At 41.1% G+C, this 23,769-nt stretch overlaps 1 protein-coding gene across 5 annotated transcripts in view; it reads right to left on the reverse strand.

The window, feature by feature from the left end:
* Nucleotides 1–23,769, reverse strand: part of ECPAS (Ecm29 proteasome adaptor and scaffold) — a 114,707-nt gene extending 90,938 nt beyond the window's left edge. The window contains exons 1-2 of one of the 5 annotated variants that reach the window (XM_069476674.1): nt 23,132–23,769; nt 14,189–14,292 (exon numbers count right to left, since the gene is read on the reverse strand). In XM_069476674.1, the coding sequence (XP_069332775.1) occupies nt 14,189–14,210 (22 nt within the window). In that variant the 5' untranslated portion in view covers nt 14,211–14,292; nt 23,132–23,769. Of the gene's footprint in view, nt 1–14,188; nt 14,293–15,285; nt 15,307–22,523; nt 23,015–23,131 lie in introns of those variants that run through there. The other 4 variants (XM_069476675.1, XM_069476677.1, XM_069476676.1 and 1 more) reach the window with 4 other exon arrangements.

The following is a 23,769-nucleotide window of genomic DNA, read 5'->3' on the forward strand; positions in this document are numbered from 1 at the left end:
ACATTTTTCAATGTCACCTAGAAAGGCTAGCCAGCATTTCTCTATGGATGATACAGTGCACAGACTCACATTCAGAAGCGACCTCCATGACCCAAGTAGTGAAACCAGAAAGCTGTCCAGTCTTGGCAGCGGCTCCATCCATGCATATACCAACACAAAATGACCAATTCAGTTTTCCTGATATGCAATCATTCAAAGACTTGTATAGTTCTGCAGCTGTGGTGCTGGTTGGCAACAAAAGTGCACATAACATATCCCCATGCACATCCTCCTGAAAAATATATCGCACGAAAACAAGCATTGTTGCCTTGCTGTCAATGTCGGTAGACTCATCAATGGTGACTCATTAATTTACCTAACAATTGTGCCTCGATATCCTCTGCTATTTCATCAATTAGTCTAGCTATAGTGCTAGCCGAAAGAGGAACGCATGCCACCTTTCGAACTGCAGCCTCTCCTGAAAGTTCAAAGAAAATGTCCTTAGCAGCAGGCAGGATCAACTCTTCACCAATAGTAAAGCGCTTCTTAACTTTAGCGATGTGGTTAGCCACTAAGAATGATGCTTTCAGTGCAGACACATTTGATGAAGTGGTGGCCTTCAATAATTGCTTCTGTTCTTTGTGTTTATGTTTTTTTGTTTGAAAAACTCCAAAGGCTTATCTTTTAATGCAGGGTGTTTGGTCTCCATGTGGCAAAGCAGTTTTGAAGGTTTCATGGCTTCTTTGGATAGCCAGTCGCCACACATTATTACACAAAGTGGGCTTGGAGAATATGAATCACCAGTTGCAATAAACCCACAATTTAAACAGGACTCTTGGTATTTTCTTTTAAATGCAGCTTTCATTTTGTTGGCAGTCTCAGAGTCTTCTGCTGTCTCATGATTGGGTCTTTCCCCCTTTTAAAAGAAGCTCGCCAGCAACATTTGTTTTTTACTCATTTTTGCTAGGGTTAGCTTGTGGGCTTACCAAAACCGTGACTGAGATAAGTGAGCAGTGTAGGAAAGAGCCATGGACAGAAGTAATAAATAAAATAATGGGCAGGCCATGCGCAGACTGAAATAAGTGTAGGATTATGACTTAAAGCTTGCCACCAGATACAATAGTAGGATTGAAGCACATCAACTCACTTGCCACTATCAAGCCTGCCACCAGATGCAGCTTAATGGTCACTTGCCACTGTTTGATAGGCTTTTGATTTACTATGGTCTCTGTGCAGTCAAACTTCTCTGCTAATAATAATCTGTATTTGCAGCCAGTCCCCAGCGCTAGAATCACCACCTCAGCCCCACCTGAGATCATCAGGTGTTAGATTCTCATAAGGAGTGTGCAACCTAGATCCCTTGCATGTGGCTTACGGTAGGGTTTGCACTCCTATGATAATCTAATGCCACCGCTGATCTACCAGGAGGCAGAGCTCAGGTGGTGATGTGAGCAATGGAAAGCAGCTGTAAAGACAGATGATGCTTCCCTCGCTCACCAGCTACTCACCTCCTGCTGTGCCGCCCAGTTCCTAACAGGCCACAGACCAATACTGGTCTGCGGTGGCCCAGGGATTGGGGACTGCACATCTATGAGATATAATGGAGCCAATGTACCTACATGCAGATATATTACTTACTGCTTTTAGTTAATAACTAAACCTCTCTGAGGTTATTTTCCTTATCTATAAAGACTGCTTCATAAGGATGTTGTGAGGATGAAACATGCATGTGAAACATTACCTATTATATACAGCTATCATATTACACGTGTAGTTTTTATATTATTGTGCAATAAAGACTTTCACTGACCTCTGTCCCTGTTCCTGGGAGGTAACCACCTCTAAACCTATGGAATTTCCCCAGTGATTGGAAAGCCTCGTTATTCATGGTGGGCCCCTCTAACTGTATCTGATAGCTTACGCTAAGGCAGTAACTCATGGTGGGCCCCCAGAGAGTCTATTCAAAGAAATAACTCAGGATGGGAGCTGACCGCACTAGAAAGACCAACCATATGTTTAGAAGGTTGCAGCTTTGAGTCAGGTGATAAGGGGAGGGGGCTAGAAACTGAGTCACATGGGCAATGATTCAATCAATCATGCCTGGTTAATAAAAACCCTAGACACCAAAGCTTGGGTGAGCTGGTGAGCTTCTCTGGTCAGCAATATTCTGTGCATACTGTCACACATCAATGTGTTGGGAGAGTTACGTGAGACAAGAGAAGCTTCATGCCTGGCACCCTCCCAGGCCTTGCCCTACATGTCTCTCCCTTTGGCTGGTTCTAACTTGTATCCTTTTGCTATAAACTGTGATCATAAATATAGGGCTTTCCTAGCAGCACTAACCCACACTGACTCCTGAGTTCTAAGTCATTCTAACAAATTATTAAACCTGTGTGAGTCCATGAGGGCCCCCAAATTTGTAGCCAGCTGGTCAGAAGTGAGGGTAGCCCTAGGAATGCCTGAACTTGTGGGTGGTGTCTGAAGTGAGCAGAGTCTTGTGGAGGACTGTGCCCTTAACCTGTTAGGTTTGGCTGAACAATTACATAAAACACTTAATATGCTCTATACATATACTTCGTTATTATTTCTTTAATTTTACCTCCTTTTTAAATAAAGTTGACAGCTACTACAAAAATAAATAAATTAGGAGTCTATCAAATATTTGAGAATACACATTCCATCAGCTGGGAGCAGAACATGAACTGTACCTAGAAACTCACCTACAGTAGGAACTCTATGCTGGGTAGTTCATATCCCCATTTACTACCAGCCAGGAAAATAAACCCAAGTCAGAAAGCTAAAATCCCATATGACAATACCTCAGAGACACAAAGGCAATCATATAGAGGCATAACTTAGCACAAAGTCATATTTACATGATTTTAAAGGTTTTTTTAATTACTTCCAAAGACAGACCACAATGATATAACTTGTGATTATAAATCCTGCTTTAAAAAACAAGAGTCACTTTAAATTACTGCAAATATTGAAGGCATTATTTAAAAACCTCCCCACAAAGAAAAATGCGAAGACTTTACTGGTAAATTCTCCTTTATAACTTCTTCCAAAGAACACTAAAAGATGAGGAGGAAGAGGGGAAACACTTCCCTACTGTTGTTTTAAGAGGCCAGAATAGCCCTGATACCAAACAAGGGTATCCCAAGAAAGAAACACAGAAGCAAATAAGATATATTTCGCATGAACACAGAGGCAAATAAATATTTAAATCATAACAAAATAAGTAAAATAACAGCATTTCAAATCCAGTGATATATAAAAAGGATAATACACCATGACAAAATAAGATTTATTACAAGGATACAAAGTTGGTTTAACATTTAAAATCAGTATAATTAACCACATTAACGGAATAAAGAATCCCAATCATGTGATCATCTCAACATATTTAGAAAAGGCATTTGATCAAATTCACATCCGTCCAGGCGCAGTGGCTTGGGCCTGTAATTCCAGCTACTTGGGAGAATCTCCTGAGCCCAGGAATTCAAGGCCAGTCTAGGCAACATGACAAGACTCTATCTCTAAAAAAAATTAAAATACAAATAAATTTAAAAATTTTTTAAATGTGGACAAATTAAATATTTTACAAATGTGGACATTACTAGAAAAAAATAAAAAGCTGATTTTACAATTTATAAAGAAATGCAAAGGGCCAAGATTTGCCAAAATGATCTTGAAGAGGAAAAATAGCTAGAGGACTTAGATGAGCAGATTTCAAGGATTACGAAAAGTACAGTAATTAAAAGTGCAGTATTATCTAGTCAAAGGAAATGAGTGGCATAATAAAGGGAAAAAAGTACAGTATGGTGCAAAAATAAATAGACTAGTTGAACAAAAATAGAAAATCCATAAAAGACCAACACGTATACAGGCACCTGATTTACAACAAAGGTGCCACTGCAATGCAGTGGGTAAATGCTCATCTTTTCAATAAACAGTGTTAGATCAATTGTATACCATATGAGAAAATAAAACTTAATCCCCACCTCACAACATACATAAAAGAGAATCAATTCCAGATGGATCATAATCTAAATGTGAAAAGTAAAACAATAAAATTTCTAGAGAAAAAAAGGATATTCTCACTACCTTGAGATAGGAAAAGATATCTTAAAACAGGAAGCTAGATAGAACAGGAGTCTGGGAAACAGAGTTTGCAGAATCTGTCTCACAGAGCAGACTTTATAAATGTGTAGTTGGAAATAAGCACTGAAGGAGACTTCCATAATCTAAAAAGAAGTATCCATGTAAAACCTACAGCAAATATTATACCTCATACAAAACCAGAAACAAGACAAAAATGTACACTATCACCACTTCTAAGCAAACTGAACTAGAGGTTCTAGACAATGCAATCTGAAAATAGGAGATACTAAACAGTATCAATATTTACAGATTATATGATATTTATGAGACAGAGTATGTAGAAGTTAATTATGTTGCATACAAGATCAGAGTACAGAAGTCAACTGAGATAAATGAGAACAAACGATTGGACACTGATTGTTTTTAAAAATATATAATCTACAATGGTAATAAAACTATTAAGTATCTAGAAATCTAACAAAACGTGTCATAGTCCTTTACAGAGAAAATTATAATCTTAACTATAATTCATAGGATTAGGTCTAAATTAATGTAGAAGAATAATATTCATGGATTTCCATGTCAGGACAAGTTAGGTTATTCTGTGATAATAACCCCAAACTTGCCATGGCTTAAAAAGAACAAACATTAGTTCTCACTTAGATTACTCATCAATCATAGGTCAGGAGAAGGACTCTGCTCACTGCAGTTGGGCTGATAGAGCCAACGCCATCTTGGACACTGCTGTGCTATATCCCCAACCCTTCTGCTCAGCTCACTGGTGAAACAAATCAATGCCTCTCACTCTGTCCCCAAATAAAAGGACATCAAGCACTAAATTCTATTTTGTGCTCAAAAGAGAGAACCAGAAATACCTGCTAAACAGCACTTAATGCCCACAAATAAACTCAACACTGCAAAGATAACAAGCCCCACAACCGAATATTCTCCACAGACAACACAGTTCTTCATGAAAGTTGAAAAACATAGAATATTTTTTTTTTAATTTAAAGAGCCAGGCTAATATGCTCTGTATCATTTCTATTTTAGTATATGTGCTGCTGAAGTCAGCACAGATTCATATAGAATATGAATGGAACAGAATATGGAATAACAAAGAGCCAGGAATGACTGACAATTTTCAATAGTGAGGTAGGATTGGTCCTACCAGATTTCAAGACTTATTATAACCTATAATATCTAAGACTGTGTGTAATAAAAGCACACAAATGGGAAAATCAATAAATTAAAATAGAGAACACAGAAAGAGAACTGGAGATATGTGGAAACTTGTGATTGACAAAAATGGCATTAAGAATCACTGAAAAAAAAATGGACTATTTGATGAAATACTGAAAAAATTTGTTTTCCCATATAGAAAAAAATACCCCCCAAAAATCACTCACAAGATTAATGACATAAGTGTAAAAAGCATGATTTTAAGGCTTTTAAAAGAAAATTGAGAAAGGAAAATTAAAACTCAAGCACAAAGAATAAAAAACTAATGAAGATTAAAAACATAAAACATACCATAAAGTAAAATGATAAGCCACCAATAGCTACAATGCTTTTAAGTGAAAAGGAATTGACTATATAAAATACTTAAAAAACTGCATGTCAGGGCCAAGTGTGGTGGCTCACACCTGTAATCCTAGCACTCTAGAAGGCCAAGGCGGGAGGATTCCTTGAGATCAGGAGTTAGAGATCAGCCTAGGCAAGAGCAAGACGCCATATCTACAAAAAAAATTGAAAAAATTAGCCAGGTGTGGTAGTGCATGCCTGTAGACCCAGCTACTTGGGAGGCTGAGGCAGGAGGATGGCTTGAGCCCAGAAGTTTGAGGTTGCAGTGAGCTATGACAACACCACTGCACTCTAGGCCAGAGCGACAGAGCAAAACTGTCTCAAAAAAAAATTTAAAAAGCAAAAAACCTTTATGTCAGGAAATACCAAATGAATCTAATTTTTAATGGAAATATATCAGGCAATTCAGAGAAGAATAAACCCAAATCGTGAATAACACATAAAAGGATGCTCAATCACACTAATCAGAAATATGCAAAATTAATACCACAATGAGATGCTATTTCACACCTTTCACATCAGAAAAATTTTTTTCAAATTTAACAGTACCAAATTTAGGCAAAGACTAGAAACAAACCAATAGGAACTCTAGTTCACCACAGATGGGGCACACCCTGATATAATCTCTGAAGAACAATTCTGTAGTAAAGTCACCTCTAGTAGAACTGAGGAAGGACATATCCAACAACCTAGCAATTCTACCATGCAAAGTAGCCCAACTACAAACTGTCACCAGTCAGCAAAGAGATAAGGAACACTTCCTTCCATCACTGAGAAAGTCTTACTAGGATAAGAAGTGTTAAATAAATTAACAATGATAGTTCATTTACACTTTGATGCAAGTTCCTTATTTGCAGGAAGTAATTCCATTGTCTTCAAACCACACTTTGTGTAGCACTGTCCTGGGAAAAAACTCTCCCCAGGAAAGACAAACACAAGGACACATGTATGAAAGTGTTCACAGCCACAAGGTTAGTAAAAGCAAAAAAACAGAAACAATCTAAGTATCAGTCCACAGGAGAACAGATAAAGAAATTGTGGCAGGGTCTTACAACAATGGAAATAAACAAGGCCTACATGTCACATGGGCCAACAGAATTATATCTGAAAAATCTGAGCTCAAAGAAAGCAAATTTGCAGAACGATATGTACAGTATGGTTCCATTTATGGAAAGGTTTTTTTTTTTTTTTGAGACAGAGTCTCACTCTGTCACCCGGGCTAGAGTACCGTGGCATCAGCCTAACTCACAGCAACCTCAAACTCCTGGGCTGAAGTGATCCTCTTGCCTCAGCCTCAAGTAGCTGGGACTACAGGTATGCACCACCACACCCTGCTAATTTTTTCTATTTTTAATACAGACAGGGTCTCACTCTTGCTCACGCTGGTCTCTAACTCCTGACCTCAACAATCCTGCCGCCTCAGCCTCCCAGAGTGTTAGGATTACAGACTTGAGCCACCACACCCAGCCACAGTTACGGAAAGTTTTAAAATGCAATATATATATCGCACATGATATATACATCACAGTAATGGCAACCTCTGGACCAGAAGGGAGAAGAGGAGGAGGTGAGGGGAGATGAGAGTGAAAAAGGGAAGAAAAGAAAAATGGGATGTTAAGGACTAACACAGGGTGTTTTAATTGTATCTGTAATGTTTCTTTCTTTAAAAAAATAAAACAAAACACAAGACCTGAAGCTAATCACAAAAAATGTAAAGATTTGACAAAGATGGGTAGGACATACATAAATGTTCGTAAGATTACTCTCTACACTTTTCCTCATACTTGAAATAGTTCATTATTTTAAGGATATATATGCCATAATAATTTTGTTTTATGATATAAATATGCAAAAAGGGAAAAAATACACGGATTTTGCTTGACACTTTCATGTACTTTTTAAATATTCTTCAGTGAAAATGTATTTCTTTTTTGATTAGAAAAAATAGTATACAGAGCAAATTTTTTTTAAAGAATCCATGTTTCAAGAATAAGGAAAAAAACTTAAATCACAAAACTTTAAAGCTTGAAAGAAACCTTAAAGAATGTGAAATAAGAACATTTGTTCTCAAATGAAAAGTATCAGAACCCCAGTAATCTTAGATTACAAAACAAAACAAAACAGGATTTCCAGTTTAGCTCATGTCAACTACTGTATTCACGAAGGGAAAAAAAAATCTACAAAAACATAAATATATTCATTTGCTTCCCTTTAAATAATTCTCTAATTCATATTATTCACCTGTCTTTAGCTTCTCTATCTAAAAACATAGCAGGAACCCTCCCTCCTCCTACTCCCACAAGGAAGAAATGACCAGTAAAGAGTCACCCAGCTTTAGCCATTGATACTTCTGAAAACATTATTCCTAAGAAATACTGTCCACAAAAATCACTTATTCTTCAGACTGCTCCAAAAAATACAACTTTGACTTCTGTGTTAGCGAGAAAAAGCTATTTTCTCATAGGACTAGAAAAGACAATATACCTACAATTACTGATTCTGCACTCACATCATTACTTGTGAGAAAAGCATGTAAAACAAAAAAAAAGAAAAGAAAAAGCAATAAAGCAGTTTCCTTAGTTGTATCACCTTTACAGGACAACTTGAACATCAAAACATTCCTTAGAAATTATGTAAGAAAGGCCTACACTGTCAAAAGGAATAGAGAAAGGACTATGTTTAAGGTAGTGATTATCCCTGTGTAGTGGAATTTCAGAGGATTCTTTTTGGTTGGTTTGTTCAATTTTATGTCATTATGAATTTACACCATGAGCATGAATTACTTGTGTGAATTAGAAATGAAAAAATGGTTATTTCTCAGTGACAAGTTTCAAATTTTTTTAAGGTTGCTTACATTTTCTACAAAGAATATTATTTTCATGAATATGAGAGTAAATTTTAAAATGTACATCAGGTTAGAGGTCTTATGGAGAAGCTGAGATTGAAAGGAAAGCTGAAAATACCTAGGCCACTGCCCATCACATCATAAATTAATTATTAATAATAATCTAAAGCTACAGGGTATTTTAAGATAGATCTGTCAAGTTATCATAGAAATATACCAGACTGTAATATTTACTTTCTTCTGATTCACATATATGTATATATATCATAGTTACAAATCAGCTTCCTGTGGCCTTTTGAGCATCAGAAAACCATCGTAAGCTGCATTTATAGATGAAAAACTGAGACTTGTGACCTGATTTGCCAAAGATCATCAAGCTAATGAGACACACAATCAGAAGTTGAACCCAGAGAGGATTTTACTCTCCAAGTACACAACAGAACACAGTACCCTCCCTATAAAATACTGTCTGCCGAAGTAGGTGGCATTAGCTCAAATTTACAGATAAGGAAACAGCTGAGAAAACATTCTATTGACCAAGATTACAAAGCTACTAAGTGGCAAGGCTAGGATTCAAACCCTAGGCATGGCCGGGTGCAGTGGCTCACGCCTCTAATCCTAGCACTCTGGGAGGCTGAGGCAGGAGGATCACTTGAGATCAGCAGTTCAATGCCAGCCTGAGCAAGAGCGAGAGCCCTTCTCTACTAAAAATAGGAAAAAAAATAGCCAGGCAACTAAAAATAGAAAAAATTAGCCGGGCATGATGGCTCGTGCCTATATTCCCAGCTACTTGGGAGGCTAAGGCAAGAGGCTCGCTTGAGCCCAGGAGTTTGAGGTTGCTATGAGCTAGGCTGACACCACAGCACTACAGCCTTGGCAACAGAGTGAGACTCTGTCTCAAAAAAAAAAAAAAAAAAAAAACTCCCTAGGCAATCCAACTCCAAATTCAACGCTCCTTCTGGCATACTAAATTATAGCATGGTTTAAGCAAAGAAAAGTGGGTGGAGAAGACACTGGAATCTTACTAGACAACTATGTACAACATGACTTTGTAGCCTGACCACAGCCAAAGTGTCAGGGTTGGGTCCCTGACACGATTCATCCCTTTCTCAGATATTCAGAATTGAAACCAGTCAAGCCTCCTTTAAGAGCCTGGACTATAAGAGTAAGCTCACATGACATGGGCATCTTTAGCCTGCCTGTGGAGCACAAAATCAGAGGAAGTTGGTCTGAATAAAGGCAGGCAAGGACGCACTGAGAGGAGAAGCTGGAAGAAAATCTGAAGGACTTCTAGTCTCTGGTTCCAAACCCCTCCTGAAGGTCCCTTTTGGTTCCATACGACATCCTGATTCTTCATACGTGTCCCATTTTTGCGTAAGCCAGCTTAGAACTGGGTCCAAAGAAAATTGGAAGGTCTTTGCCAAGAAGAAAAAAAGACATACCTCCAAGAGTCCATTAAAAAAATAAGCAGCTATCACATGCCCAGGGTGAAACATCAGATCAGAGTGGGCCAACGTAGCCCCGGGGACCTTCTCAACCATGCACCCAGCCACTCCCCAACAGCCATCCAAATCCCAAAAGCTTCTTGAGTATACTGTAAATTCTCCTGACCCAATTTCTTTGAGCAAGCAAGTCACTAAACGAGAAATACTCTCTCACCCTCTCCAGACTACTCCATCTCCATACATCCAAGATCCAGCTCAAATACCACATGCTGGGTGACCGTGTGTACCCATATGTGTGTGTGCACGTGCACACGCCTCCCTCTCATCCCGGCCCTATGGACTCCCACAGACCTTTCCTGTACTTCCCCTGGTCTCATTATCTTTTGCTATATGTCATGTAACTGTCCAGTCTTCCCTTCCTTAGACCATAGCAGCAATTGGAGGTGTGATTTGAATCTGACTCCAACTGACTGCCTACTCGTGTCTCCAGCTGTCCCAGTGGAGAAACTGTGACTTAGTGGTCTCTTTGTGTCCCAGTACTTAACTCAATGCTCTACAGGGAGTAGTTGTTCAAATACTTGTTTTTTTTGTTGTTGTTGTTATTGTTTTTGGGGTTTTTTTTTTTTTTTTTTTCATTTTTTGGTTGGTTTTTTTTTTTTGAGACAGAGTTTCACTCTGTTGCCTGGGCTAGAGTGCCATGGCATCAGCCTAGCTCACAGCAACCTCAAACTCTTGGGCTCAAGTGATCCTCCTGCCTCAACCTCCCCAGTAGCTGGGACTACAGGAGATCACCACCACACCCATCTAATTTTTGTTTCTATTTTTAATTGCTTGGCTAATTTTTTCTATTTTTAGTAGAGATAGGGTCTCACTCTTGTTGTTCTCAAACTCCTGACCTCAAGCGATCCTCCTGTCTTGGCCTCCCAGAGTGCCAGGATTACAGGCATGAGCCACCACGCCCGGCCGCTCAGATACTTGTTGAATGTATCAAATATCAATTCCCCATGCATTAGAATACCTATTAAGAAGTTTATACATCTATTATAACATCTACAGCAAGGGAAAGGAGGGAATTGGTGGTAATTTATAAAACACCTGGCATCACAATCTCTTGGAAAAGGGACTAGATGTTTTTGATGCCATGACAAGTGCTCAGGGGTTTTAAAAAATTAAAAAGAAAGATTCCTGAAGGTCCGATTGTGTGGCAGAACTATCCTGCTCCAAACCAGGAGGGGTGTAGCAGTTCTGCAGAGGGAAGGAGAGAAGACAACACAGAGAGGGGACCAGTGAAAGGGCAGAAAATTAAGCACTCTTACAGCAACTTCTTTCCCTATGACTCACCAAATCTTCAGGAGTTAACTCCTGAAATGCTTGGGAAAGGAAGGGAGGGAAGGAGAGAGAGAGAGAGCGAGCGAGAGAGCGAGCGCGAGCGCGCGAGCACGTGTGTAAACCAATGAAACAGGTGGATTTCATGTCCAAGCTGTCATGGTTGGAACCAAAGCAACATTTTCAGAAATGGGAGCCCAGAAACTAAGAAAAGCATAAGGAATTAAAATATAGGAAATTCACAGAACTTGGAAATGTCAGGCTAGGGGACAGGGAAGAGAATGAGCACCTCTGGACTTTTGACAATCACTGCAATTAGGAGTTTACCCTGGGCTGGCATCTAGATTTGTATGTAATACTCAATATTCTGTGGTAGATCAATCCTGTGAATTATAAATCTAACCAGGTACTAACTGGTAAAGTCCCTTCAACTATTTGGTTCCTAAATACCATTTCGTTTTTTTTTGGTTTTTGTTTTTTGGTTTTTTTTGAGGCAGAGTCTCGCTTTGTTGCCTGGGCTAGAGTGAGTGCCGTGGCGTCAGCCTAGCTCACAGCAACCTCAAACTCCTGGGCTCAAGCGATCCTACAACCTCAGCCTCCCGAGTAGCTGAGAGTACAGGCATGCGCCACCATGCCCGGCTAATTTTTTCTATATATATTTTAGTTGGCCAGATAATTTCTTTCTATTTTTTTTAGTAGAGACGGGGTCTCGCTCTTGCTCAGGCTGGTCTCGAACTCCTGACCTTGAGCAATCCACCCACCTCGGCCTCCCAGAGTGCTAGGATTACCTAAATACCATTTCAATTCACCAAAAGCCACTATAATATTTGGCAAAATCTAAGTGAGGCCAGGAGGATGCTTCTGTAAGAATTAGTGTCTAGAAATTTACTCCTCCATGTTTTTAAATACAGGCTTGTCCCCCAACCCCCAGCCTTTTCAAGGAACTCATTAAATGAAAATGAACTAAAAAGGAGAATGTCAAGTAGGCCAGCAGTGAAGACAAATATAATAAGTTGGGGGTGGGGAGATCCATTCCCAGAAAGAGATAATCTATCATGGTTCTTGTGGGAGTTGCCTGGTTCCAGCCAGGGCAGCCCAAGGGGCAGCAATGAGAACCTTCACAGGTAATGAGGTCCTGAGCAGGAGGTCCCTGCTGATGCACTCCCTGCTAGTAACGGTGCTCCCAGAACTAAGGCAATCAGACAGATCATCTTCCTGTCCCCGCTTAGTCTGACAGTCTGCTCCCATTCCCCAGGACCCAGGCATATGCCCCAATCTGGAAGCCCCTGCCTCTGGATGTACTAGTGACTAGGCCCTTTAAGAGTCTTTCTTCCTCTGCCACTTCTGAAGTCCTGGCCTCTGGCATACGATGCCAGGCTATTTCAAACCCCCTACCAACCCAGCATAAGCCCATAACAAGGCTGCCCCTCCCTGCTCACAGTGCCCCCACCCCAGCCCCATCACTGCCCTCTCCTCCCACCACCCACACAGAAAGGGAGAGAAGTCATAGTGGTAGCCTGGCAGGGTTGGGCCAGGTCACAAGACAGCAGTCCTCATCTGTACCCTAGATTTCATTAATTAAGTGCCAGACTCCTGACACACTGAGGTCCACAAACATTCCCACACCCCAAGGAGGCCCTTTCCCCCAAAGACTGCAGCTGGCAGACACCCAGTTAGAAATCAGTTTTACTAGGTGATGAGCAGAGGGTTACTTCAGCTTATGAAAGCTGGCTCAGAGGAGATAATATACACAATGCAAGAGATAATATACACAATGCAAGAGTTGAGACTGCATAAAAGTCCAATGTACAATAGTTAAGATCCACCCCAAATAGCTAATTACTTAGAAGAACAATGCTCATTTGGATGTGTATGTTCTTTATTTAAGTCACTACCCTAGAATTTGTGGTTTGACCTGTTTGTCTTCAATATATCATAATGATACTAACATGTCGATCACAGCCCCAAAAGCTCTAAGAGTTAGACAATCTAGGAGAGAATAAGCAATGTCCTCATTGTTCTTCTAAACAATTCTTCCAATCTCCCAATTTTCCATTTCTCTACACTCTTAAGAAATAAATATATGTGAAATAGCGAAAGTCAATCAAAATGTGGTCTAAAGTTAAATTCTGGTTCATAAAATATTGCATCACTCAAAATTCCACCTAAATGAATTAAGATATCACACACCATCATCAGCAATATACACACCAAAAAACAGTAGAATGCACAGGAGAAAGGAGTTAAATTAGTTAAATTAGAAGATAGCACCAAAATGCATTTTTGGATTGAAGCTACAAAATCCCAGGTACTCAATGAATATTGAGTCCTTGGTATCATAGAATCATAATCTGAATTTACAGAGTTTCAATCAAAGGACCATCCAATATCACCCAAGAGTGAAACTGACACCATACTCTTGTTCAGCCTTAGAATGAAGTAGAATTAAATGGCTTTTTAAAAAATCACAATCACAATGGCAGAATTAGGAATATTCCATTACCATAGATGATACCTCCTTCAATATCTCTTTCACAAATAAAACAAGTAACTCCATGATGATATTCTTTGGAGCATGCAAAATGATTTTTTGTGGTTGTAGCAGACAATGTTATTTATAAACTATGCCTGTCTTTTCTTTGTGCACACTGCTAAGTAACAGCTTTAAGTTTTGTTAAATTTTATCTTTTTCTTCTTCTTGATTTTTTTTTAATCATCACAGAGCATAGAGGTTGCAGGCATATACAAACTAACATGAACTTCACTGATTCTCTCAGGACAGCAGGAAAAGGAAAAAACTCATGAAGATCTGGGGGGGAAATACTACCTGATAACCTACACATTTTTAAATGCTGCCACAAAAAAAAAAAAAAAAGCGCACACATCCTAAGGAACTGAATCTACTAACCTCTACAATCAATGTGATACATGGTTTATCCAATCTTGACAAAAATCCTCTGGATCACCAATGGTTTGTTCATCCACTCGTACATATGCAATTGTATAAAGAATCTATTATTTAGAACACCAAAAAAAATACAATTAAAAGACATACGCACAGCTACCATTTCAAGAAAAAAATAAGCATCTTTCATTTCTTGCTAAGATCTTTGATGCTCTGCTTTGCAAATTCAGTACACAGGAAAAAATTATAATGATTACCAAATTTAGGAAAGAATAAGGAATATATCCATAAATAGAATTTATTCAGAACATGCTAATGCTTCAAAAAATACACTGAAGACTAAAAAAACTCCAATACCGATATAACATATATTTTATCGTATATGTATGTGTATATATATCATAAACATATAAAATCTTACATTAAACTTAGAAGTATCTGAATTATACAATATTTTACAAGAAGAGTGTTAGTGTATATACATGTTATTAGCATATTATAACTGAGAATGGTTACTAGTCATAACCCTGGTAGCCTTTGACCTCTCAGCATTCCTTATCTTCTTCCCTGGCTTTGTCGTCTTCTCACTCCTAAATAGGCATAGCCCCGAGATGGCTGTCCTCTAGACAATCTGTCCATTCCCATAACTGCACCATCATTCCCACACTCTCCCAAGCTTCAGAACCAAAGTTCCCACACACCTGCAATTCATGTGCCAAGCACTATGCCAAGTTCTTAACATGCATTATATCTTCCCATTCTTGTAACAATCCTGTAAGATACGTTTTGTTTTTATCTCATTTTACAAATGAGAAAACCAAGGCCCAGAAGTTAGATCCCTTGTTCGAGGCCACTTTAACTAAAAAGTGGCAGAGCCAGAATTCAAAACCCAGCTCTAACTCCAATTCCAGAGGTTTTAGCCACTACTCAAAACAGTCTCCAAGGCTGGGCAAGGTTCATGCCTACAATCTCAGCACTTTGGGAGGCCAAGGAGGGAGGATCACTTGAGCCCAGAAGATTGAGACCAGCCTGGGCAACATATCAAGACTCCATCTCTATAAAAATTTTTTTTAAAAATAGCTGGGTATGGTGGCACCCACCTGTAGTCCCACCTTGGGACACTGAGGCAGGAGGATGACTGGAGCCCAGGAGTTCAAGACTGCAGTGAGCCAAGATCACACCATTGTGCTCCAGCCTGGGTAACAGAGTAAGACCCTCTTTAAAAAAAAAAAAAAAAAGTCTCCCTAAACAGCTCTACACAGGTGCCTCAGTAATTCAACCCATTCATCAACAAATAATTTATTTGTTGAAAACAAACCTATTCTCTCTTTTATTCCACTTCCCTAAATCTGTCTGGAGGCTACACTCTCCCCTATTCCTTCACCTTCACCACCACCACCACCTGCTGTCTCCCAGGTTAGATTCTTGGAATCATCTCTAACTCCTCCCCCTCTTTAATAACCCTCATCTACTTAACCATAATTTCTGCTATTTTAGGGATTCTAGATTATATTACCTCCTTGACAGATCCACTTCCACTGCCCCAATTCAGACCCTAAGTTTCATTTAACTTGGCCACTGTGATACCCTCCTAATTGGACTTGCTGTTCTTGGTTCTCTGGATCCTTGTGATCAATGTTACACCACTGCCACCTGTTATCCTTATAAAACAGATCTGCTTGTGTAACATCCCAGCTTAAAAGCCTTTGATGGTTCTCTCCTGCCTACAGAACAAAGTCCAAACTGTGTTGGCAACACGCTGGTCCCAATCTATCTTCCCAGCGTCATCTGCTATTGCCCCCCTACACCAAAAATAATAATAATAATTTATATAGAGCTTAATTGTTTATACAGTGCATTTTCACATACATTAATCCTAACAACACTATGAGTGCTTACTGCCATCCCAATTTTATGAGAAAGAAACTGAGACTTGAGAAGGGAAGATAATTTGCTCAAGATCCCAAATTATAAAAGCCGCATGTGCCAAGTCTCAAACTACAAAGCTCATCTCCTTGCCGAGTACTTCACACACCATAACACCCCCATTCCCATAATATCAGACATATTCAGCTTTTTCTGAAAACACACATCATTTTCCTACCTCCATGTAGGAGCTCAAGCTATTGTTCTTTTAGCCTGGAATGCTATTCTCATTCCTTGAGGTTTCCAAAGAACTGTTAGGTACTCTTCTTATCATGCTTTGTTTTAGTTATTTATATTTATATAGAAATCTGTCTCTACACTCAAGTATAAGCCCTCTGAGGACAGGACCATAAGTTATTCACTCAATTTTAAAAGTCTGCTTTTTGAATTGAAAAATGTGTGGGTAAAACAAGTCATATAAGATGGCAAGTATCAAAGCAGTGACTGGCCAGGCCTGAAATGACGGCTCAGCAATTAGGATCAAACGATCTGAGAACACTGACAATGCCTACGATTTTAACATCCATCTTCTGAACAAGGTCAATGACCCAGTGCCAATCATTCTCATTGACATTGGCCTTTATTAAATATCACAGTTTACTGTAAGCATAATTCAAAACAGAACTGGGTAGAGGTGAAAAATTAGAATTAAAGTTAATAAAAAATAGAAATCACATTGTCATTTTCTATTTTAACTTTCTAACTTGGTTAAGTAACCAAAATTTGAATGCTATAGGCTTGACTTAGCCTTTCTACAAAGATCAGCTCAGCAGCATGTATGCATGCCTGTCATTACAGCAATCATCTCCTTGGGGCTATTTCAGAATGCCCATAGAATCATGCTCAACTACACACCTACACACACAGCAGCCCATCTCTCCACCCTCTAAAAGAGCCACTAGCATTCCTGGCACTAGCAGAGGCTCTCAGAAGATATCTGACATGTTGACTATCTGGCCAACTTCTGCAAACTGAACTTTCCCATGGCTATGCCAAATGGTCAAGTTGAATAGCATAAACTTTAAGATTACAGGCTATGGCCGGGTGCGGTGGCTCACGCCTATAATCCTAGCACTCTGGGAGGCAGAAGCGGGAGGATTGCTTGAGCTCAGGAGTTTGAGACCAGCCTGAGCAAGAGCAAGACCCCATCTCTACTAAAAATAGAAAGAAATTAGCTGGATAACTAAAAATATATAGAAAAAATTAGCCGGGCATGGTGGCACATGCCTGTAGTCCCAGCTACTTGGGAGGCTGAGGCAGGAGGATGGCTTAAGCCCAGGAGTTTGAGGTTGCTGTGAGCTAGGCTGACACCATGACACTCTAGCCCGACACTCTAGCCTGGGCAACAGAGCGAGACTCTTGTCTCAAAAAAAAAAAAAGATTACAGGCTGTGGCTCCCTCATGAGTTGTCTTTATCCCAAAGAAGATCAGATTCTAAGGATGCCTTATAATTATAAAGCCTAGAATACAAAACCACTAAACAGCTGGTCAGGTGAAAAGTCTCAAATGCTTCCTTCCCTCTGTCAGAAATCACTCTACCGGCTGCTGAAATATAACTATAAAACTATAATGTCAACTTTTTCATGGACTGGTAGAAGATAATATTAGAAAAAACCTAGTCAGCTAGTCAGCTGCATGCCCTACATTGAATTTCATTTCATTTGCAACAGTTTTATAATCACTCTAAATATAAAGAAAGCTACAAACTCTAACCTTAAATAATTTACAAACCAGATTTTAGAACTGCCTATAATAGAATTGTTCTCTTTTTTAGCACCTTATCCAAAAATCTAGTATGTTCTGTTAAACAGACATCAGAATATTGCCACATTTCATACACTACAGGAGATTCTTTCTAGACACTAGCAAGACATTAAAAAAAAAAAGAGAAAGCTACCTTAATCTTGTTATAAACCATGTATTCTCCCTTACAGGAAGATAATACAGTAGTATAGCCGAATTAATAAATTTTCAGAATCAGAGAATCTGAGTTCAAGTCCTAACTCTGTATAATGAAGGTAGCTCTACTACTGAAACAATAATAGTACCAAACTGCTGTGAAGCTTCAATTAGTTAATACCTACAAAGCGATTAGAACACATAGTAAGCCCTCAATAAATATTAGCCTTACTATTATTCTATTATAATCACCTGACTCAAAGTGAGGATTACATGAGGTTTGTGAAAGGATAACAAATTCTAACAAATCTCAACCCAAGACCAACCATCCCACCTACCTTTGGGCAACTTTCATGCTCAATGATACTACTCCAAAAAAAAAGAAAGAAAGAAAAAGGAGGCTGGGCGCGGTGGCTCACGCCTGTAATCCTAGCACTCTGGGAGGCCGAGGCGGGTGGATCGCTCAAGGTCAGGAGTTCGAGACCAGCCTGAGCAATGAGCGAGACCTCGTCTCTACTAAAAATAGAAAGAAATTATCTGGCCAACTAAAATATATATAGAAAAAAAAATTAGCCGGGCATGGTGGCACATGCCTGTAGTCCCAGCTACTTGGGAGGCTGAGGCAGTAGGATTGCTTAAGCCCAGGCGTTTGAGGTTGCTGTGAGCTAGGCTGACGCCACGGCACTCACTCTAGCCTGGGCAACAAAGCGACACTCTGTCTCAAAAAAAAAAAAAAAAGAAAGAAAGAAAAAAAAAGGAAAGAAAGAGAGAAAGAGAAAGAGAGAGAGAGAGAGAAAGAGAAAGAGAGAGAGAGAGAGAAAGAGAAGGAAAAAAAAGAAAGAAAGAGAAAATAAATGAAAAAGAAACCTAACAGTCAAATTCAATTCTGCTTCTCCTGCAAAGTGTGGTGGCAAATATAATTGAAAGTTGCCATAGATTTAATTTAAATTAACATGACATATATATTATTTCAACTGCAAAAGTAAAAAATGTTAATTTGAAATCTATAGAAATGCAATGTAACCAGCTACACATCTCTAAATAACAGATCTGGAATCACAGATGATATGATATGATTATATAATCTTGGTAATACTTTAGTATTTTATAATTATGTATATCTTTGATCCTTACATATCTGCTTACACATATTCTTCCTCTTCCTCAACAGTATTATAATTCCTTTGGTGGGCTTTCGTGTCTCTTTTGTACCCAATAACAATAATAAACAACAGTAAAATCACTGGATTAAAGCAATCTCTAGCTGAGAATCTAGCCATGCATCTGATTTGAACTTTGCATCAGCATGAACACTTCATGGTACACACAGGTAATATGGCCTAAAGATGAGTTATGAGTCTACACTAGGGTCTGACACCTGGGATCCAATTCCAACTCCACCACTTATTTGCTGTAGGACCTATGGGACCTAAGAAGCCTGTTTCTCACTCCATAAAACTGCAATAATTTTACCTACTTCTGAGGACTAAAAGAATATATATGAAGCATTTAAAATAATGCTGGTGTTAAAATATTTAGGGGTAAAGTGTTAATGTCACCAATTTACTTTAAAATGCATTAAAAAATGTACTGAGTACTTAATGCCACTGAACTATACACTTAAAAATATTTAAGATGGTAAATTTTACATTCTGTGTATTTTGTCACAATTTTAAATTAAGCAAAAGCAAAAAAATTTTAACAATTTTTAAAAATCAGATTGAAAGATGGATATGATAGTTATTTAACTATCAATGGTAGAATCTAGGTGGTGGGTATGTGAATGTTCACTTTCAACTTTTCTGTATGTTTAAAGACTTCACAATAAAATGTTAGATTAAGAAAACAATGCTGGCACCCAGTAGTTTGTTTTTATGATTATCTACTAGTCAGAAACAATAGCAAATATTCAGATAATAAGCTCCTTTTTTTTTTTGGTGGAATTTTAAAAAGTACCTTTTACCGGCCATGTGCAATTTTATTATAGCCATGCTGAAACTAAAAGTGGTTTATGCAAAACTTCTTAACCAGTATAGATGTGGTTTCAAGTTAATTTATTCTAAGGTACCAATTGCCAAGTATTTAATCTCTACTAAAGAAATACAGAGACCAAGTCAACAGATATGAAATGTGCTTAGTGATTGATGATTTGACCAAACAAAACAATGGAAAGGCAAGGATTAGAATTATTTGTTCCTAACTTTCCATTAGCTGCTTAAACCAGTAAATTCCCTAACTACCAGCACCTTAACAGGTATGTGAATGCACAGGAGCACACTGCATATACACAAATGCTTCCACCACTTTAGAATGATATCCAAGTCTTCCTCTAGTTTTTTCCCCCATTCCTACTGGTAATTCAGATTTTAACATCTTTAGTGCCACAACAGCAACTCAGACTTCATGCAGCAAAGCAATTTAAAAAATCAGACACACTTATCAGGATGGTTACTTCTGAGAATAAGATAACAAGTGTTGGCCAGGATGTGAATAAACTGGAACCCTTCTGCACTGTTGGTGGGAATATAAAATGGCAGCCATGGTTGAAAACAGTACAGTAGTTCCTCAAAAAATTAAAAATAGAATTACCACATGATCTATCAATTCCATTTCTGCGTATATACCCAAAAGAATTTAAAGCAAGGTCTCAAAAAGATATTTGTACACCCATGTTCATAGCAGCAATATTCAAAATAGCTAAAATGTGGAAGCAACCCAAGTGTCCACAGACAGACGAATGGATAAGAAAATGTAGTATATACATACAAGGGAATACTATGTAGCCTTGAAAAGGAAAGAAATTCTGACACATGCAACAATATGGATGAACTCCGAAAACATTATCTAAATTAAAAAAAAGGCACAAAGAGATAAATACTGTATGATTCCATTTACACATGGTACCTAGAGTAGTCAAAAACACAGAAAATAGAATGGTGGTTTCCATGGGTTAGGGAGAGGAAAGAATGGGGATTTGTTGTTTAATGGATATAGAGTTTCGGTTTTGCAAAATTTAAAGAATTCTAGAGATGGATGGTGGTAATGAATGCACAACAGTGTGAATGTACCTAATCTAATGCCCCTCAACTGTACACTTAAAAGTGGCTGAAATGGTAAATTTTATGTTATGTGTATTTTATCATAATAAAAAAAGAAAATCAGGGAACTGAACTCAGAGCGCCTGGTGGTGCTCCCACTTGGAACTGACAGACAAGCAATCTATTAGCTGACTCTATCTCTAACCACACCATAAGACCTTGTCTACTCCGACTCTATCCTGCCCAGGCTCACACTGTTTACACTTCAGCTTCAAAAAGAGCAAACAGTACTCCTGGCTCCACCAGTTCTGTGTCAAAGCAGCAACGAACTTAATCCCTCTCCACCTGCCTTCTCTTTAAAACAAGGGTAATTCCTACCTATGTGGCTCATAAGGCTGTTATGAGAGCAAAAGTGAGATCATGTATATAAAACAAGCTTTAAACTGGAAAGCACCAAAGAAACATAAATTATTTTTATAACTACTTTCATATGGAAATTCATTAGAGGCTTTAACATAAGCTTCACAAAGCTTGCAACACCTCACCCATGCTTCATTCCATTTAAAACCCACATTATCCCCAAATAACACCTTTATTGTTTTTGCTATAAACTGAAGGGCAGCTTAAAAAAAACCTCAATCACCCAAAACGCAATCAGAAACTACCTTACATGTCCTGTGAAAACTGGGTATTTATGACCCCAGCGTGGGGCTGCGGCTCCCCAGGACTACAGTTCCCACAAAGCATCGAGGCGAACCCGGACAGCGGGCGGGGCGGCCTGGGATTCAGGGTGACCAACGCTCTCCCCGAATATGGATGGCAGTCCCCGGAAAATCGCAGTGTTTATGGTCGAATGTGCACTGACTCTCCTTTCTGAAAGCGCTGTCACCTCGTGGTTTCTCCTGCAGTTACCACGGCACCCCTCTCTGCCCTTCCTGCTCCACCTGAGGGTCACCGCCTATTCGTGACCTTTCAGCTGGTTTCTAGGATGTCACAGAAAAACGCCTTCTCCCCCTTCCCATTTCCAGAACTCGCCCAACAGTCGGGACCGGGTGCCATGGCGGGATCAGACGGGACGGGCAGACACTGACCGTCACCCTGGGGCTCCGGCTCGTCCGCCAGCCCAGGCACTGCGGGTAGGGAGCTAGGCTCCCCCACCCCCAGGCCGGGGCGGATCGCGGGCAGAGGTGGCTCCGCCCGGGGCTCCGGTTTCAATTTCGCAACGTGACGGTGCAAACCTGAGGCCTACAATCGCCGGCGGCGGCGGCCCGCACCCCACCCGCCCGCCCGCCAGGCCCGAGCGCCCCAGCCCCCCGCACGCCGTGGCCGCCGCCCGCCCATCCAGCCTGCCGGCCCGTGGGCCCAACACGCTCCAACCCTACGGCCCGGCCCCGGCCGCCGCCCCCCGGCCCTGCGCGGCGCCCGCTGTGGCGCTGGCTCCGGCTCGCGGCCGCAGGGTCGGCCACGGCACTTACTCAGCTCATCCTGGGAGGCGGAGGCGGCGGCCGCAGCCATGTTGTGCCGGGGAGGGAGTGAAGGAGGGGCCGGGAGGGGGAGGGCGCGGACGGGGGCTCGCGGCTCACGGTGCAGCAGGGGCCGGGAGCCGCCTCCGGTCACTCGCCGCGGTCCGCGCTGCGCCCCCGAGGCCCGCCCGGCGCCGCCTGCGTCCTCCGCGTTGCGAGCGTCGCTCTTCGCCGCCCCTCGCAAGCTCGCGACTCCGGCGCTCCCGCAGCCTTGCGCCTCTGCGGAGCCGCCGCCGCCCTCTGTGCGGCCGAATCCCCGTGCGCCAGGCCGCGCGGCGGCTCTGCGACTCCGCGCCGCGCTCGCCCAACTCACGCCGGTTTTATATTTAGAAAGAGCTGAGCCATCCTCCCAGCGGCCCCCCCGCCGGGCCTCTCGCGCGCCCGCCCGCCCTCGCTCGCTCGCGGATCGTCCTGCCCACCTGTCGCCGCCCGCCCCGCGAGCGCTCCCCGCGCGGACCCGGCACGCGGCGGCCTGCGCGGGCGGCCGGGCCTAGCCGCCCCGCCGCGCGCGGAGCAGGCTGCCGCGGCCCCGGCGCGGGCCGGACACACGGGCCTCTGACCTGAGTCCGAGCCAGTCTCCATCCTGGGGATGCTGCGCTCGGCGCCGCGGGGCGGGAGCCGAGGAGCGAGGCGTTTTACGGGCCGGGCCCCGAGAAGCCGCGCGCTGCAGTCCGCGAGGGGCTTGGCCGAGCTGGCCCAGGCTGCTTCGGCCAGGGAAGATCCTCGAGGCGAGGCCGAAGCTCCTTTTTAAAGGTTTGTGGCTGTCACGTTGGCTGGGCCCGACCTGAAGAAACACGCCTGTCCAAAGGAAGAGACGTGGACTCAGAAAAGTAGAGCCGGGTTCGGAGTCGGCGGGAGGAAGCCCCGCCCTGCGCCTCCCGCCGAACTTCTCGCCGGGGCGCTGACTCAGTCCCGGGCGAGCCCCGGCGCCGGAGCGGCCCCCGACAGGCCAGTAGTAAGGTGCAGGTTGCTGATGCTCAGGAGCGGGCTAGCGAGTGAAGGAAACTCACTATCTTCGCAAAGTTTCGTGAACCAAGATTTGTAAAGTTCAAATTGAAGTGTATGTGCTTATATTAATATGAGCTATTAAGATTTTGTTTGTTCAAATACCTACGTTCTTTATGGTAACCAGAGTGATTAATTTTCAGTATATGGTTTTAACGTTATGCCTCCAGTTTGTCCGTGAGGTCACGTGCAC

This window comes from Eulemur rufifrons, chromosome 7 (genome assembly GCF_041146395.1).
Source record: "Eulemur rufifrons isolate Redbay chromosome 7, OSU_ERuf_1, whole genome shotgun sequence".
NCBI classification, from domain to species: domain Eukaryota; kingdom Metazoa; phylum Chordata; class Mammalia; order Primates; family Lemuridae; genus Eulemur; species Eulemur rufifrons.